Below are 19099 nucleotides of genomic sequence, written 5' to 3' on the forward strand. Positions count from 1 at the left end.
AAACAAACTAGCCAACGGTGGTAGCACAGGTCTTAATCCTAGCACTTGGGAGGCAATAGCCAACCTGGTCTACAAAGTGAGTTCTGGGACAGCCAAGGCTACACAGAGAAACTCTCTTAGAAAAGCCACTTTAAAAGAGAGAGAGACTGGGGCTGGAGAGATGGCTCAGTGGTTAAGAGCATTGACTATTCCAGAGGTCATGAGTTCAATTTCCAGTAACCACATGATGCCTCACAACCATCTGTAATGGGATCTGATGCCCTCTTCTGGTGTGTCTGAAGACTGTGATCATGTACTCATATATATAAAATAAATCTTTTTTTTATAAAGAGAAACTGAAAAGGTCAATTTTTAACTCTTAAAACCAGCATACTGATACAGTGTAAGCTAGACATTGCAAATCATTCACACAATTAAATACAGAGGTAGTAAGCATGTGTAAGTGTGGATGTACATGCATGGAGACCAGAGGAATTGATCAGGTATTTTGTTCTTCATGCTGTTTTGAAACATTGTCTCACTGAACCTCCATTAGGCTGGCAGCCAGCAAGCTCCCACCCCAGCACTGGAGTTACAGGCTAAAGTACAGCTATAGCTGGCCTTTCGTGAGTATTGGTGATTCAAACTCACATTCTCAAGCTTGTTCAACTCCCACCTTAAAGTTGAGAGAGAGAGAGAGAGAGAGAGAGAGAGAGAGTCCTGTAGTTGTCCTAACAAATAAGTAGAGAAAAGTTTTTTATCATAGTAGACTCAACAATTGCAATACAGGAAAATACTTAATAATTCAACATAGGTTAAATTTTGGCAATACTAATGTCACATACCCATTTTTAAAAGGTATTCATAAATCGGGTATGCTAACACATGCCTGTGACAGGAGGATGCTAGTTTGAAGCTAGCCTGGATTACATGGCCACTTCAAGGACAGCTTAGTTTACAATGATAGGATCCTATTTCAAAAACATGCTACCACCAAAGAAAGAAACATACAAAAATTTATTCACTAACAGAAATTTCTGGGAAATCATTTTAATTTATGTATATATAATGGGTAGCATGGGTTTAAATGTATGAGTTTGCATAATCTTGAGCAGTATTGAGGCAGGGTTTTAAAAAATGAGTGTGTATGTTAATATATATTTGACAACTATACCAAAAAGAAAACAAATAGCAAAGACTACCAACTGACCTTTAGGCAATCGCTGGGTTTTTAAATATAGCATCTTAAGTGTTCATTGAATATCAAATATAGATCACATTCATTTATGTAGTAATTCCTCCTAGTTTTCCTACAGTAATACACAAAATGTATTTAGCAGTTACATTGTTGAACCCTCAGTACAGAGTTCTTAAAGATTGGCTTTGAAGTCTTTAGAAATGCTTAAAAATTATTTTACAGATTAGTCTTGAATTACATGTTTATTTGTTTGTTTTGTACCTAGGCACATTAAAAAGGATAAAACATCACATGCTATAAAGAACAAGAGGAAAAGTATTCTTTCAATGTAGAGAAATGAAAAATCCTAAGAAACAAAAAAAAATTTATTTAAACATATCAGTGCCTCACACCTTTATATTGGCTACTTTCCTAACTCCAGTAGGTTTGCACTTGGAGTTACATCACCAGAGAAATCTTCCTAAGCACATCCCTGATCTCGGGCCACATTTGCCTGGCATGATTGTCGTTGTTTGCACCAAGCCATGGTGCTACAGTTTAGCATGCTTTTATTAAGACCATTTGCCGAATGACTGGAGATGAATGGCCAATTGGTAAAAGTGCCAGTCTAAGGTATAAAATGCCCCAGATTTGATCTCCAGCACCATATGAGGCAGGTGACCATGGACTGGGTGCTACCATGTCTAGTCTTTCTATATGCATCAGAATCTTCATCTTTGATACAGGGTGATGTTAATAACAGAAATGCTGGATTTATAGATACCTTAATTTTCATATCAAACACACCACACAGTGCCTGGTAAACATCACCTTAACAGTGATGTTCTTTTACTTGTTTTATTTTCTAAGAAATGGAATTCATAGTGTTGTTCGGGCCCAAGCTAGCCTTCAGCTCTTGGACTTTTGAGCAGTCCTTTTACTTTAGCCACCCTAGTAGCTGAGACTATAGTTCTTGGACACTGTATCTCACTTTACCTACTTTGAAGGGTATTTATGTGTTTATCATCATTCCTGAGGGGCCACACTACACATGCAGACTTCAGAAGACAACTTTTGGAAGTCAGTTCTCTACCTTCATGTGGGCTCCAGGTTTGGATAACAAGCACCTTGTCAAATAATCTCGAAAGCCTCTTTGTAACTATTGGAGCCACTTATTTACTTAGTTATTTTTATGCAGGGTCTCACTATGAATCCCAGGCTGGCCTAGAATTTGCTGTGTAGACTAGGCTGGCCTAGAATTTGAGATAATCCTGTCTCTGCCTCAGAAGTGGTAGGGTTATAGTCAAGCTTAACCAATAAGAAACTTAACATTAAACATTATTTTGCATGTTTTCTCTAAGCTCTTTGAAAATAGAATGTGCAGTAGCCCTTACATACATACCATTGCCATATAGTGCATACTAAGTAAATGAATGATCTTTAACTGTTTACTCACTTTTACTTAAGTATATTTTTCCTCTGAGGTGTGTTTTGTTCCTGAAGATCCTCTTAAAAACAAGAAATGATAGTACATAAAATATGGTCAGTAAAATACTTAATAATAACCTGCTTTTTAAAATGGACCTAAGAATGCAGTTAGCCTAATCAGGAGTCTTGTTTTGGGTTTTGTTTTGTTTTGTTTTTTTTTTTAATAGAAACCATTTTCTTTTCTAGACCCTAGTGTTTGTTCAGTATTTGGACATTAGGAGCTATATGAGGATACAAGATCAAGTGTGTCTCCTCTTACTTATGAGTGTTTGCTAGAAGAGCTGCAGCCTAGCAAGTGATAATGTAGAAGTAAAGAGTGGGTTTAACAGCACAAGTTTAAGATTCTCTAAATCTCAGTGGAAGGAAACCTATATTTCACTCCAGAAGAAAAAGTAGTGAATGCCCTTGGCATTGACCATTAAAATTGTCTATATTCATATTGAGTTTCTCTGGGACATGAAATGCTTCATAAGTTGTATTCATGGAAGTGATTAGACGTTTGTTTAGGCAGCCAGGCAGTAGTGGCAAATGCCTTTGATCCTAGGCAAAGGCAGGTGGATCTCTGTGAGTTAGAGGCCAGTCTGATCTAAAAGCAAGTTATGCGAGAGCCAGGGTTACACAGCAAAACCCTGTCTGAAAACCCCCGCGTCTCCCAAAAAAGTATGTTTACACTTTTGGCCTAATTAGCAGAGGGTATTTAATGGGATGAGATATAGGATCTGTTGCAAATTAGAGGTTAGTGCCTTTGCTACCTAGCCTTCAGGAAGATATGATTCAGCTCTCATCAAAGCTTTGTGTTTCACAGACTTACTGAGCCCATTAAAGAAATGGAAGTCTCGCTATCTGATGGAGCAGAATATCACCAAGTTGCTTCAGCCTCTGTCTCCAGTTACACCACCCCCACCCAGCTCAGGCTCAAAGAGTCCCCAGCTGACCACACCTGGCCAGACTCACCCAGGAGAAGAGGAGTGTCGAAATGGATACAGCCTCATGTTCTCACCAATCACATCTCTTACTACTGCTAGTCGTTCCAACACTCCTCTGCAGTTTGAGGTGATTGGGGTTTTGTTGTTGGGACTGATATGAAAATCACTGTTTATACCTCTTTATTTCAAATATAATATAATTTCAGGTGTTTTTAACTGTCTTCGTTCATCTCTATGAGAACCATTAGCCTGGGGTAACTGGGCTGTGGCTGTAGCCTCTTGTCTTGGCAGCCCCTGTTCTGCCAGAGTAGTAATAGTGTTGCCGTGATCCCTTCAGCTTTCTTTTCACAGTCAGTCCTTCAATCATATTTGAGTGAGCATACAAGATCATTATCTTTATTATCTGTGTTGGTCAACAGAGGTGCTTGGGTGCCTGATACCCGTTAGTTTCACAAGCCTGGGAGCTCAGACTACACAGTGAGCTCACATCTGTGTATCAAGACCTGCCTATAACTATAAAGTGGCTTTCCCAGGTTCTTTGGTGGCTCGCCTGTGGCCAGGGAAACAGGGACTTAGGAACATTGGGTTTCTAAGGATGGTGGCGGTGCTGTTGCTGTTTGTTTGCTTTTCTACTTCAGCTGATTTTATTCCCCTCCCTGTTACAGTGTATTAGGACTGAGTAGACTGGAGGCTAGTAACACACATTAATTGTTGGATTACATTAGAAATACATGTATAAACTGTTTCTAAAACTGTTATATTCAATCACTTTGATATTGAAGTTCAAGTGGCAAGTATGAATATATAATCCATGTGTTTTTAAAAACTCATTTGCATGTTTCTTTATTTAAATGGATATTTGTGGGGGGGGGGAAGAGGACTTGATCTACCCACTAAACCTCTGGCTTTCACTTTTCTGGATGTTGTGTTGATGAAGTTGAATATCTAGCAGATCACACTTCTCTGAAGACTTTTATGACTGTAAGGATTAACAATGCCTGGGTTCTAAAGGCACTAGCAACTGAAAGTACATGAGTGTGCTGCTCTGCTTCTAACTCAGTCCAGTAGTGACTTACTGTAGAGCAAACCTTGGTATGGAAAAAACATCATCCTGGTTACATTTTTTTTCTAGGTAAATTATCATATTTCTGTGTCCTTTTTAATTGGTTATTAAAGAAGAATTCAGATTTAATAGTTAAGCTTTTGTTAGCAATTAGAATTTCATGGTAAGGTATCCAAAGAAAAGTTGTCCCTGTAGTGCAATCAGTTATGGAGATAGAGTTGCACCTTTTCGTGGCAAGTTTCATTATTAATTTGAAATTACAGAAATTAGAAGTCTTCCAAAATAATTTTATATGTTTCCTACCACTGCTGCATTTTAATAACTATAAAACAGCATGCAAATGAAAGGTATTTTAAGATAGAGAACATAGATTTTAGTGAATCTCAGTCTAAGAATAATGTTTAAACACCAGGAAGCAGGCTAGCTCAGCAGTAAAGGCACTTCTGCAAGCCTGGCTTCCTGAGGTCAGTCCCTGCAACCCATGTGGTAGGAAGCCAACTTCACAAGTGACTTCCCCACATAGACATAAAATAAATGTGATTTTTAAACATTGAAACAAGGGACTAAAGATAGCTTAGCAGTCGAGAGCTTGCACTACTCTTGAAGAGGACCAGAGTTCCATAGCCAGCACCCAAGTTGGGAGAGTCACAACGATTTATAACTCTACTTCTTAAGAGGTGAAACTCCCTATTGTCTCTTCCTCAGGCACCTGCACACATGTGCAAAGACACATTCATGCATCATTTTTTAAGTAAGTTGAAGTATTTTAGGGACTAGAAAATGGCTCAGCCATTAAGAGCACTTGGTGCTCTTGCCAAGAACTGGGCTTTGATTCTTAGCACCCACATGGTGGCTCATAACCCTCTAACTCCAGTTCCAGGGATCCGATGCCCTCTTCTAGCTTCCATAGGTACCAGACACATTGTGCACAGACACTTATATGCAGGTATAAAATAAATAAATAAATATATATACACACACACACATACATACATATATATACATAAAAATGCAAAAATAAAATAATTTTTAAAAGATTATCAGGAAGGAAAGAAAGTAGCGAAAATTTTAAATACATGATTATAAAGTACTAATTTAATAATGCAACGTCACCATTCTCATAAAAACAGCTTTGCCATCCTACCAGTCATACCATCATTCTGATAGCAAGGCTCTTTCCTGTTTTTGAGTACAGAAGGGTTGGTTTGCAACCTTTTTTTCATCAGAAACTATAGCAGGGGGTTGGGTGCTTTGGGTATACATCTATTATTTGAAGACACCAAAAGTTTGAGCCCACTCTGAGCTACATTAGCAAGACCCTGTCTTTTAAAAGGAAAGAATATATTGAAAGATGATATAATACAAATTTTATTTCCATATTGTTTTTTAAACATAAAATTATTATTTGAAAGAAGAAAATGTTGAAATAAACTTGTCTGTTAAACGTTAAAAAGAGCTGGGCGTGGTGGCGCACACCTTTAATTCCAGCACTCGGGAGGCAGAGACAGGTGGATTTCTGAGTTCAAGGCCAGCCAGGGCTACACAGAGAAACCCTGTCTCAAAAAACCAAAACAAAACCAAAAAAAGCTAAAAAAAAAATATTAAAATGCAGGCTAGAGTGATGACTGCCATTAAGAGCACTGGCCATTCTTTCAGAGAACCCAATTTTTAATTCCCATAACACCCATATGGTTCCTCACAGCTATCTGTTACTCTAGTCTCTAGGGATTTAATGCCCTCTTCTGACATTTCCTGGCATTGTGTGCATGTTTTACACAGGCACACAGGAAGGCAAACCACTTGTACACCTAAAGTAAAAATAGTATTTTTAAAAATTTGTGAAAAATAAAGTAGCAGTGAAATATCAATAAGTGTCAGGAGTAAAACCAGCTCCAAGTGGAAAGGAAAAACCTTGAATAAGAAGCGTGTTCATATCTAGAACTGAGGGGATGAGGTACACAGTCACAGAGAAGGAGGGGAAAGAATCTAGAAGAAGGAAAACAAGAGCCCTGTGCTTTGTACACCCAGCACCCTCCCCATTCTAAAACATTGCTATCCACCTTGTTTTGCTGAAGCAGCTCCATTTATATATCCTAGCATAGCATAGCCCACGTCTGTTTTCTGGGCCTCAGTTGTTGATAGTCTGTATATTGAGAACTTTCCCTTTTCCCCAGTGCCTGGTACAGAGTCCTTGTCATAGCTGCTATCATCACTTTCATGTTACCCTTCACACCATCACCTCAAGAGCTCACTCTCCAGTTCCCATGTGTTAGAGAGGTATTACCTCAGCAAAATGTTCTGTCCTATGAAAGTCACAGAAAAAATACACATATACATGGTATTGGGGTGGGAGGGTGCTTTGTTTGTTTTGTGATCCAGTAAGTACAATGGATTTTTAACTCTGTTAGATGTGTGCAGGTGTATAACAGTCACTTGAGAGGAACTGATCATAGTTCACAGGTATACCCCTAAAGCTAGTAAGAGAATAAAGAAAAGAAAGATTATAATCAGAGGAAGTATGGGGTGAAGAAACAGAGTTCCTCTAGGAAGAATAAGGAGTAGGTTGTGCCCCACCATAAGAAACACTGTGAGCCCTCTAAAATGATTCACCTAATTCTTTCCTGAGTTCTAATTGAGGTGTTCATTGATAGCATGAAACATTATAAGTCCTTTCTAAGGTACCAGGAAGCATTTAGCTGAACTAACCACTTTGTGGAAGTGAGTTCTGCAGTTAAACATTTACCATATGCATAAACATTAACCATCCTCACCACCAAATCCCTCCCTAAAAAGTGTGGCAAACAGCCATGCTTATCGTTACTTTCTGTTTTGCTTCTTGACTCTGAGAAGATAAATAACAAGATACTTTTTCCTCCTCTAGAACATCTCCTCCCCTGAGGGTTCCCCTGCACATAGGCCTAAGCCCCTGTCACCAGAGGTAGTTACCATACCATCTCAATCACATGCAGGCTGAGAGTGAGTGCACAAGGGTGGTCCTGAATTGGGGGGTGAGGGGGCTGGACTGGAGGGTGGCCTCTCATTCACAGCAAATAGAGTGGATCTTATATAAAAACTGACTGCACAGGACCGTGGGGAAATGAGTAGCTGTTTTTATGTTGTGGGGTTGCTTTTGTTGTCATTTGGGAGAAGGAATGGCTGAAGAGTTTCATTAAAGAGAATCTTCAGAGGATGTAGATTCTATGTGCATGAGAGCATTGTTAGAGAAAGTCATGAATAACATCCTCCTGTTAACAAGGAAACTGGAGTTGGTCGACACTGTCTCAGTATCATGTCAGCAATGTATAATTGGGGTTAAACTGACAGCTCACACGGCTGGGTGTCTGGGCTTTGGGTGACAGATGAGCAGCTTCCTTTAGGGAATCCAGCGTTCTCTGGCTTTCCTTCATTTCCTCTGGAGTGCCTAGTTGGGTGTAAGTATGTAAGGAAGCTTAAGCCCAAGCTCTGGGTTACAAACCTTCTCTTGTGCAGAGGCTGGGATACAGTTTGTGTGCAGTGATTTATACCTCTTAGGATACCAATTTCAGTACTTTGCTAAGAAACCCTCCTACCCTAAAGATCCAAAATCATGATTTCAGTGTTAGCAGTTATAATAAGCTTTAGACATGTAATTAATTATTAACCCTATAAATCTACATGGAGCTTTTTTTCTCTGTACCTTTTCAAAATTAACTGGCCTTTAGTCTCACTTTCCAAAATAATTAGGGCCCTACTCCCTGACTAATCACCAAATTCTCAGTCAGTAGGATATTCTGTAGATCATCATGAAACTGAAAAGATTATATTCCACTAGTTTATTGTTAACTTCCTGAGTATTGTGAGTCCATCTTGTTGGGAAAGTATAGATTGCTCTGTCTTGGGTTGCTAAAGATTCAATATTAGAAAGGCTTTGATAACTGATCTGTCTAGTTAAGGGAATGTTGGTGTTAAGCGATACAGATAAGCAGTAATGGGTCGGTTTTATCACTGGTGCATTTCAGCCTTTGATATGCTTTTTGGCGGTAGGCTTTAGCAGTTCTTTGATAGATTGATAGACAGCAGAGGACACGGAATTGAACAGACAGAATGTTGCATGAGAAACATAATCCAAGGTACAAGTAAATAAGGAATGGATTCGTTGCAACCTTTAATGCTATTCTCCTAGTGAGTAATTTACCATGCTTGGCTTTTCAACTACCTCCTGCTTTTCTCCACCTTCCCTTACACCTTCCATTGAAACTAATTTAATAATATATAACATCAGAAGCCAGCAACTTAAGACCTTTCTGTGGTGTGTGTGCTTGGGGCTCAGATACATCCCTGGCTACACTGCCAGCCCCACATATGCTGTCAAACGATGTGATGAAGGCTGAGCAGAGTAGTCATGTTTGCAGAATTGCCTGATGCCTTCATTCCCTTTTTGCCCTTTGACTTTTTCTGTTATACCATGTCCCATATCTCTGTTGATTTTTATTTCAGCTTTGTCACCGAAAAGACCTAGATTTGACAAAAGTGGGATTCCCAGACTCCAGCACTCACAGCTGCGCTGATAGGCCCTCCCTGCTTAACTGCAATCATCCTGACCTGGCTTCTCATCCCTCTGTTGTTCCCACCTCCGAGGCTGGCTTCCCAAGCAGGAGTGGAGATGGTCCTCAGACCTTGCTGAGAAACTCAGACCAGGCGTTTAGGACAGAGTTCAATTTGATGTACGCCTACTCCCCTTTGAATGCTATGCCTCGAGCAGATGGACTGTATAGAGGGTCTCCCTTGGTGGGAGACAGGAAGCCTTTACATTTAGATGGAGGATATTGTTCCCCTGCTGAAGGCTTTTCCAGCAGATATGAACATGGCTTTATGAAAGACCTCTCTCGGGGATCCATGTCACCTGGTGGTGAAAGGACCTGTGAAGGAGTCCCATCTGCTCCTCAGAACCCACCGCAAAGGAAAAAGGTAAGTATTCATGTTACTCTTTTAAAGAATATTAGTCAGATAATTCAGAACTTTCTAAGCTCCAGTGCATAACACTTGTCCTACTCTTTGCTATGACCTGTAAAAATTAGTTCTTTTATTTGATTACATTACTTCTTTGGCTTATGTGGGGGGGGGGGGGCATGAACATGCCAAAAGCACATACATAGAAATCAGATTACTTGTGGGAATCAGTTCTTTGCTTCCACCATGTGGGTCCTGGGATTGAACTCAAGTTATCGGTCTTGGCAGCCACAGCCTTCATCAATTGAGTAGACTCTATTAGTATAACTGGAAAGTGTTGTGAATAGCCGGCAGGACTGAAGTGCAGTCAGTAAAAGAGTGTAGCCATGAGTAAGGCTTTCCATCTTTAGCATCCCAAATACAAATAAAGCAAATATCTAGCTTGCCTTAGAGGCACATGTCTGTGAACCTAGCATTCTGGAGGTTGAAGTGGGATTAGAAAGCTAAAGCTATCCCAGGTTTTTTAAACACAGCAAATTTTACATAACTGTTGTATGCAACTGAAAGGCTAGCACACTGGAAGAATACCAAAAGCTGTGTTACTCAGAGAACCCAGTTTGGGGCATAGCTTTAAGACCATCAGATGTGTTTTCCCAGGCAGATGTAGTTGTTCATGTTTGTAATCCCAGCACCCATTCATGATGTTGAGGCAGAAGGATTGAGAAGTTCTATGCCAGAGGCCAAAGAGCTGGGTCATCAGTTAAGAGCATATACTATTCTTCCAAAACACTCAAGTTGACTTCCCAGTGCCTGAAGTGTTTACCAATGCTTAGAACTCCAGCTCCAGGAGATCTGATGACCTCTTTGACCTTCATGAGTACTTGCCAACCCAAGCCACATAGAGGCCCATGTTTTGTTTCAGTAATTCATTTTGTAATCACAGCGGTTATATAATTAGGGAATGTCCTTATCTTGCACATGAGAAAACTGAAGCTAGTTAAATAACTTGTTAAACAACAACAGATAAACAAAGGAGTAAAGGCACTGTCCTGATTCTGATTCCAGATTACACAATCTAGTTGTTAATATTATATGATAGATTTGATTGCCTCCTAGAGTCTGCACTAATAGAGCCTCCCTAGAAAATTGCACTAGGAGATTCTGAATTACAGTGGTTGTAGTTGCTCCAAAGGAGTTGTTCACATCTTAGCAGAGGATAAGTTAAGGAATGAACAAGAAGTCTTTTATTTCGCTTATTTGAGGGGTAGAAATGGAAAGGCGGTAGGTTTAGCCACATTTCAAATGATGTGTAGGAATCAGCCTGCGCATCAAGAGGGAGGTGTTCCTGCGCAGTCAGTCTGTGATACTACACTGGGGTACAGATGGGTTCTGATAGCTGGCTGCAGTTACAATGCCAGGGAGCACCAGGAAGCAGGTGCAGAGAGCAGTGGGTAGATCAGACCTTAGAGATCTTGCCATGGCCTGGGGCTTATAAAACTCAAAAAACCTAACAGCTGCTTTTCCCCCCTTAAATATTGTTTTGGGATTATTTTTGGGTTGTCATGGTGACTTGGATGAATTTATTGTTAGGGATTCACAAAGCTGAGTATACTATGTATGACAGTCTTACAGAGAAACTAGTTATATCCTCATAGAAATAAAGGCTCGTGACTTTATTTCAATTATAATAATGTTCATTATCCAAGTTTATTAACTTCTCCAATATTATATGTAAAAAGGCACACACAAAATTATTTTTACTGTTATTTTTGTGGTATTTCACACTTAGGCAGAAAATTAAGAGCACCTTGGATAGGAAAAGGAAACACTAGCACACAATAGGATGACAATGGAGCTCTTCCTTACATGAGCAGTACTGACTTTGAAATTGTATAACATGACATATCTTTGCATCTCTAGTTTTATTTGTTACATATACAAGTAATTGAAGTTAGAATTTGTTTCAGAAATATTTCTAAAATATTTGGGCACTTGTGATTTTTGTACTAAATGTTAACAGTAAAAAAAGCTAAGGACTGGATGACTGGAGAGATGGCTCTGCATGAAAAAGCACTTACAGCTCTGTCAGAGGACCTAACACCTATATGCAGCAGTCACAAACACCAATAACTCCAGCTCTAAGGCAGCCCACATCCCCTTCTTCCCTCTGAAAGCACATACATATGGGTAAATAAAATATTTTTTAGGGCTAAACACATTGCCAAGCCTGGCAAATCTGAGTTTGATCCTAAAGACACACGGTAAGAGGAAAACACCACTTCCCCAGGTTCTCCTTTGACCTACATACAATAGTTAATAAGTGGGGTTTTGTTTTGTTTTTTAATTAAATTTTGATTAAAGCTAACTTTAATTTTATTAAAGCTAAAGCATATATGTGATACCATATACCTGTGATATCAGGACCTGGGTGACTGAGGTAGGAAGATCCTAAGTCCAATGCCTGCCTGAGCTACAAAGATCCTGTCTCACAAAAATGAATGAGTGAATGATATAATTTACAGATTAACCAAAAAAAAACCAAGATTCTACAGTAGATTTAATAGGCAATAGAATACAGTAGTGGATGGATAGGAAAAGGTTTGTTTCTGATAGCAGGATGATATATGAGTAAATAATTAGAAGGTAGTTTGAGGATTGGGAAAAAGTTTCTAGGTTGTAGACAGGTTGCTGAAGTATATAAACAAAATAATTTCTTCTTACTTTAGTTCTTTAATACCTTTCTTCCCTTATATGTAATACAGATAGTCTTAAATCCCATAGTATGTCTTCAAATTTTGAATATTATGAAGAGCCCTGAAATACTGGCTTTTTCCTCTTGGTGTGATAGCTTATTTATTGTGGATTATTTTTGTTTGTTGTTAATGGAGTAAGTGTTCCTAAGGAATGAAGAACTTTTTTCCAGGATACAAAAGCATTCTGTTTTTTCTGCCATACTTTTTATAGATGCCCCCATTTTGGTATATAACTGATTGTAGGTTACCAAGGTGATAGTAATCTCACAAGTTTCTCTGAAGAAAGTAAAAGGATATAGTCTTATTTGAGCACCATTGTTTGATAGAATATTTTTTGTCCTCACCAGTTTCTGAGTGGCTTGAGTCTGTAGCACTGCTCAGATCTCTTTTATACCTAAAAAAAAGATTGTTATATAGGGACTGGAAAGGTCCCTCAGTGATTCAGAGCTCAGTTCCCAACACGCACAGCAGATGGCTACAACTGCCTGTTGCTCTCCTCTCCAGTAGTGTTCCAACTCCTGCACTCAGCCTGTGCACACACACAGCTGTAAATACAGTAAAGGCTATTACAGTTGATACCTAAGCCACTCACTAATGATACATTTTCTTTTTCATATCTAGGTATCCTTGCTAGAGTACCGCAAAAGAAAACAAGAAGCTAAGGAGAATTCTGGTGGGGGAAATGACTCTTCACAGAGCAAAAGCAAGTCTTCAGGAGCTGGGCAAGGCAGCAGTAACTCTGTTTCTGACACTGGTGCCCATGGTGTGCAGGGATCCTCAGCCGGAACCCCGTCATCCCCTCACAAAAAATTTTCCCCGTCTCATTCCTCTGCATCGCATTTGGAGGCGGTAAGCCCGTCAGATTCCAGGGGCACTTCTTCCTCTCACTGCAGACCTCAAGAAAACATCAGCAGTAGGTGGTAAGTTTATGTTTAATTAGCTTTATAATTAAATTCAGGTGGGAAGTTACACATTCATTTCCAGTTTTACCTGAAGTTTTTGGAGCACTTATCTAAGACAGGCAGGTAATTTGCCATCTGTTTGTTCAGCTAGTTAGTGTAAGCCAAATCTTCTCCCTTCAGAGACTCACTGAACAGTGAGGTTTTGGGTGTCCACGCGCTATTTTTTTTTTTTTTTTTTTTGATGAGAGGTAAGTAAACAGTCCAGCCAAATCGCTCCCCTCCCCCACCCCTTGTGTGCACGTTCATATATGCACTCTTGGTCACTCATACATGCATATGGAGGTCAGAGAACACTTAAAGGAAATAGTTCTTCCCTATTTAAAGGAAATAGTTCTTCTGGAGATTGAACTCAGATCTTCAGACTTAACCTTTACCTACTGAGCCATCTTGCTGACTCTGGTTTTCTCAAATTGAAAAAGAGCTGTGTCCCATGCTGCTAGCATATACAGAGAAATGCAAGACGGTCTGAAAAGAGTTGTCTAGTTTAGAGGCTGGAGAAACGACTCTGGTTAAGCGACTAACTGATCTTCCAGAGGAGCCAGGTTCAATTCCCAGCACCCACATGGCAGCTCACAACTGTCTGTAACTCCAATCTTTGACACCCTTATACAGACATACATGCAGGCAAAACACTAGTGCACATAAAATAAAATAAAATAAAATAAAATAAAATAATTACCATCTCACAGTTTTGTGCTGGAGAGATAGTTCAGTGGTTAAGAGCACTGACTGCTCTTCCAGATTTCCTGAATTCAATTTCCAGCAACCACATGGTGCCTCACCACCATCTGTAATGGGATCTGATGCCCTCTTCTGGTGTGTCTGAAGACAGTTACAGTGTACTCACATACATAAAATACATACATACATGCATGCATGCATGCGTAGACTTGTCAAGGTTAGAAGGTATCATAAAAAATAAGTAATATTAATGACAAGTTCTCAGTATTGAATGAGATAGTTTCTTTTGTTTTTTTCTTTTGCAATTTTTTGACATAGGTCTCATAGCCTTGAACTCTTTGATCCACCTGTCTCTTCTTTCTGGGTCCTAGGGTTATAAATATGCATCACAGCTAGGAGTACAGCATTCATTCTTTTCTTTTTTCAGAGGTGGGGTGTCTACATTTGGAGACTCGAGACCACCTTACTTTATGATAAAGGATCGCTCACTGAACCTGGAGCTCACTGATTAATCCCGAGTCTCTGGCCAGTAAGCTCCAGGGATCCTCAAGCATGGGATCTTGAAATGAGCCTGGGAAAGAAGATACAGGTCTCAAAGTATTATATTCTTTAATCTCTAAGAATCCTATAAAAAACTATTTCAAAGCTGGGCATGGTGGTGCCTTAATTCCAGCACTCGGGAGGCAGAGGCAGGTGGATTTCTGAGTTCAAGGCCAGCCTGGTCTACAGAGTTGAGTTCCAGGACAGCCAGAGCTACACAGAGAAACCCTGTCTTGGAAATTCAAAAAAAAAAAAAAAAAAAAAAGAAAGAAAGAAAACTATTTCAAGAACACAGTTTCAGAGGAGGAAATTTCACATTCAGACAGAGTTTAAAAGAAGTTAATATCTTTAATCTACTTTTCCCAGATTGCTTTCTCACTGCCCCTACTTTTATACATTGCATAGTTTGAAGCAGAGGAAATGCCTTGTTCTCAGTAGGTCCTGGAGAAAATAGTGTAAGGATGGTTTAAGAGTCTGTACTACACCATCTTTATCATGGTGATTTGTTTCAGACTCTTAGCCCTTAATCTCTGTGGCTTCTGTACCTTTGCAGGATGGTTCCTACATCAGTTGAACGACTCCGAGAAGGAGGTAGCATCCCTAAGGTTCTTCGAAGCAGTGTGAGAGTTGCCCAGAAGGGAGAGCCTTCTCCAACATGGGAGAGTAACATCACAGAGAAAGAGTCAGGTGAGCTAAGGTCTGCAGTTCACAGCAAATGTTGGGATAAAGTAAGTTAGTTTCTGACCTACTCAGGTTCTGCTTTATGCTAGCTTCCAGCTCAGTCTTACTCTTTGGGCTACAGTATACGTGAGATCTAGCGTTGCTTGCTCTCTGTCTGCTCTTTTCCCAAGGGATACTTTTCTGTAACTCTCATCTCCAATGTTCCGGAGCTCCACCTTCATGAAGGATGAAGAGAAAGAAGGAGACGAGAATAAGATGAGGCATTTAAAATTTAGCGCATAATTAACCACTTACTATGCCCTTCTGGCATGCTGCGCTCATTTTTTCACAGAGATCAGCATGTATTGATGATTTGACTGAATGATACCTATTTCCTATGTGTTCTAAGAAGCCAAGTTGATTCTTGTAATGCCTTCCAGACCCTGCAGATGGAGAAGGCCCAGAGCCATTGAGCTCAGCACTCTCTAAAGGAGCAACTGTTTACAGCCCTTCCAGATATAGCTACCAGGTAAGTCAAGAGACTTCTGGGCTCTAGAGAAAGAAGTGCCTGTGGAGTTCAGATCCTGTGTTCCTAGTCGTGACACACTGTCAGCTGCTAAAGTCTGCATAGTATAGCCCTGTAAGTCAGGCATCTGCTCATCTGCTCACCTCAGGGATCTTTTTTTTTTTTTTTTTAATTTATTATTATATGTAAGTACACAGTAGCTGTCTTCAGACACCCCAGAAGAGAGCATCAGATCTCATTACAGATGGTTGTGAGCCACCATGTGGTTGCTGGGATTTGAACTCAGGACCGTCAGAAGAGCAGTCAGTGCTCTTAACTGCTGAGCTGTCTCTCCAGCCCCACCTCAGGGATCTTAGTAAAGCAAATGCATGCATCAGAAACTGATGTTTGACTGCTTTTGTTAGCCATTAAAATGTTCTGGGGGAAGGAGGAGCAGGCTAATGATGGCTCAGTGAGTGAAGGCTATCAAGCCTGATGACCTGAGTTTAATCCCCAGAACCCACACAGTAGAAGAAAAGAATGGACTCTTACTGGTTATGCTGTGTACTCCACATTACTGTTATAGCACACACACAACCTTTTTAGTGTGCAGAATAAAAGAATGTTATAAGCAGGTCAAGTTATTGAAGGGACTAAGTTAAACTTCCTTATGCTTTTCTCCCAACTCTTTTAAGCTCCTGCAGTGTGACAGTCCACGGACAGAATCACAAAGCCTCCTTCAGCAGAGTTCGTCCCCCTTTAGAGGACATCCCACCCAATCTCCAGGATACAGTTATCGAACTACTGCACTGAGACCTGGAAACCCTCCCTCTCACGGTTCTTCAGAATCCTCCCTCTCTTCCACGTCCTACCCCAGCCCTGCCCACCCTGTGTCTACAGACTCGTTGGCCCCATTTACGGGGACTCCAGGGTATTACAGCAGCCAGCCGCATTCTGGAAACAGCACTGGCAGCAATCTTCCAAGGAGGAGCTGTTCTTCAAGTGCTGCTAGCCCTACCCCACAGGGCCCCTCAGACTCACCGACCTCAGACTCGGTTTCTCAGTCCAGCACAGGAACTCTGAGTTCCACCTCCTTTCCTCAGAACTCTAGGTCTTCATTGCCATCAGACTTACGGACTATCAGTCTGCCCAATGCTGGGCAGTCAGCTGCCTACCAGGCCTCCAGGGTATCTGCGGTTTCCAATTCACAGCACTACCCACATCGTGGTAGTGGGGGTGTACACCAGTACCGACTCCAGCCACTGCAAGGGTCAGGAGTCAAGACTCAGACAGGACTTTCCTAGGGCTTCTGGATATGGGCAAACTGAACTTAATGAGCCCATAGCTGCTTCCTTCCAGCTGCCTCTGGAATCAAGGCCGAGCATATCGCTGGGGAAGAGGGGTACAAGGTGCCAGAGGAATGGGTCTGGTCAGCAAGAAATGAGACTTGTGGTCATGACTGGCCTCCGGCCTTGGAGAAAGATGTAAATCTTGTCTGAAGCAGAGACTATAAAGAAGTTTCTCCCTGCTGTTAAGGGTACATTGTTAACAAGCAAATGGTGTTTCGGTTAGTAACGGTTCTAAGTGCAATGACTTGTGTTGAAGCCTATGTCTCCCATCCTTGCCTGTAGCCTGTAGTCACTTGTGCAGTGAGGACATCTTTTTCAATAATTTTTTTTTTTTTCTTTTCAAAAGAAAAAAGTGGGAAAGAGCCAATCTTAAAGCCCCAAGCCATCTGAGTAGTGTTAGGGTTTTATGCACTTAAGGGAAAAAAAGGTAGGTATGTAAATGTCTGCTGTGAGACAACCATTCCTAATGCAGATGCATGGTCAAGGTGTGTCCACCTGGAGTGCTCCCTGCCTTTGTCTTAAAGCCACCAGGAAATGGGCAGGGAGAGGAATGTGGGTGCCTACTCTGACTGAGGCTTGCCCGGCTCTCTGAGAGGAGGAGCTCCTGGGTATTTGGGAGCAGATTTGGGATGGACTGGGCTCCAGCTGTTACCATCCACTCCTCCTTCCAAGTTGTTTCACAGTTTAATGATAGCCCTGTGAAGTAGAGAAGTGAGGCAGGCCAGTTTAGGAAACATCCAGTGGTCTGGGTAATCTTTGAATTTTAATTTTCCTATTCCCAGTTAATCAGGAGTTGCTGTCCTAAGAGCAGGACGGCCTCCGTGACTGAAAAGCATGCACTCATGACTGCAGGGTAAGAATGGGACAGATAGGGTTGCGGAGTGGCACCGACAGGGCTGTGATTGTGTGTGGGGCATACCTGCCCCACGTTTCTATGGGGAATGCTTATATGACAGTGAGCAGGTGAGAGTTAGCAAGTCACCCATACCCCTAACACTGTTCTGTAGGAGAGACAAAGAGCAGACTGGCTTCTCCCCATCAGTGCATTGTGCCTGTTGTACACCCCTGGAGGAGCCCTGAAGCCAGCCCAGGTGGGGTACACAATCTTTTTAAATTCCATATGGTTGCCAGCTTATTTCTTTCACTTGTTTACTGTAATACCTGGCGTGTTTTTATTTATCTAATTTTGTATTCAGCTATAACCATGGTAGGGTAGTGAGTGTATGACAGTGTGATCCCTGGTGCTGCAGTGGACCGTACTTCTTTTGGACAAGATATACTGTGAGTCTCCCTCCTTACCTCTAATTGTTTTCTTTCCCATTCCCTAGACTCTTTCATCTCCTTTTCTACCCTGACCTACAACTATCATATGCACAGTCTTCTCTCTTTGTGTGTGACTGTTACAAATTTTCACTTTTCAAAATTGAAATCAGGTGTTTGCTCAAATGAGGGGAGAATTTTTTTTTTGTTTTGGTTTTATTTGTTTTTAATGCTGAACCCTCGGCATAGTACTTTCTGTTGTTTTCCCCACAAACCCATCAGTCTGGGAGAGCATTGGGAGTGGAAATCATGTTGCCTGGGATGCTGGTTTCTTTGTATATTATATAAAACGTATGTAAATGTCTCTCCATTTGGGCTGGGGTTTGCATTCTCCCATTGGCTAAAAGCCAAGGGGAGAGGCCAGCGGGCAGGCGGCCCTCACCCTGCCTGGCACGTGCAGAGACCCCAGCCACTCTGTGTGGGCAGGGTGCTGTCAAGACCAGACCTCTGGGGGGGAGGGTGGGGGGAGGGGGGACTCTTGGAAGGGAAGGAGCACCACTTCTTCCTCAAGTGGAGTGTTTACACCTTGCTGTAACATTTGAACTTTCACAAGAGATGTAATAATTTTGATAATAAAATTCTTAACCATAATCATCATAATGTTAACAATGTGTTTGTTCGCTTCTGGAACATCACGTTCCCTGATTTAACCTTTCCTCACGAAAGGCAAGGTGGACCCGTGTCCTGGGTTGCTCTTAGTGGAGTTCTGCCTAGAATGGGGTCAAAACCCTGACTCCTCTTCCTCTGACCATCTATGCGTGATACCA

At 41.1% G+C, this 19099-nt stretch overlaps 1 protein-coding gene across 34 annotated transcripts in view; it reads left to right on the forward strand.

Moving 5' to 3' along the window:
- Setd5 (SET domain containing 5) overlaps window positions 1–18929 on the forward strand; it is a 76171-nt gene extending 57242 nt beyond the window's left edge. For 31 of the 34 annotated variants that reach the window (XM_011241485.3, XM_011241482.3, XM_030255607.1 and 28 more), the window contains 6 exons: window positions 3450–3697; window positions 9110–9580; window positions 12937–13235; window positions 15052–15185; window positions 15599–15687; window positions 16359–18923. In XM_011241485.3, coding sequence (XP_011239787.1) covers window positions 3450–3697; window positions 9110–9580; window positions 12937–13235; window positions 15052–15185; window positions 15599–15687; window positions 16359–16967 — 1850 coding nt within the window. In that variant the 3' untranslated portion in view covers window positions 16968–18923. Of the gene's footprint in view, window positions 1–3449; window positions 3698–9109; window positions 9581–12936; window positions 13236–15051; window positions 15186–15598; window positions 15688–16358 lie in introns of all 34 variants that reach the window. The other 3 variants (XM_011241480.3, NM_028385.1, NM_173005.1) reach the window with 3 other exon arrangements.
- The last annotated feature ends 170 nt before the right edge of the window (window positions 18930–19099 follow it).

Source organism: Mus musculus, chromosome 6, assembly GCF_000001635.26.
Source record: "Mus musculus strain C57BL/6J chromosome 6, GRCm38.p6 C57BL/6J".
NCBI classification, from domain to species: Eukaryota; Metazoa; Chordata; class Mammalia; order Rodentia; family Muridae; genus Mus; species Mus musculus.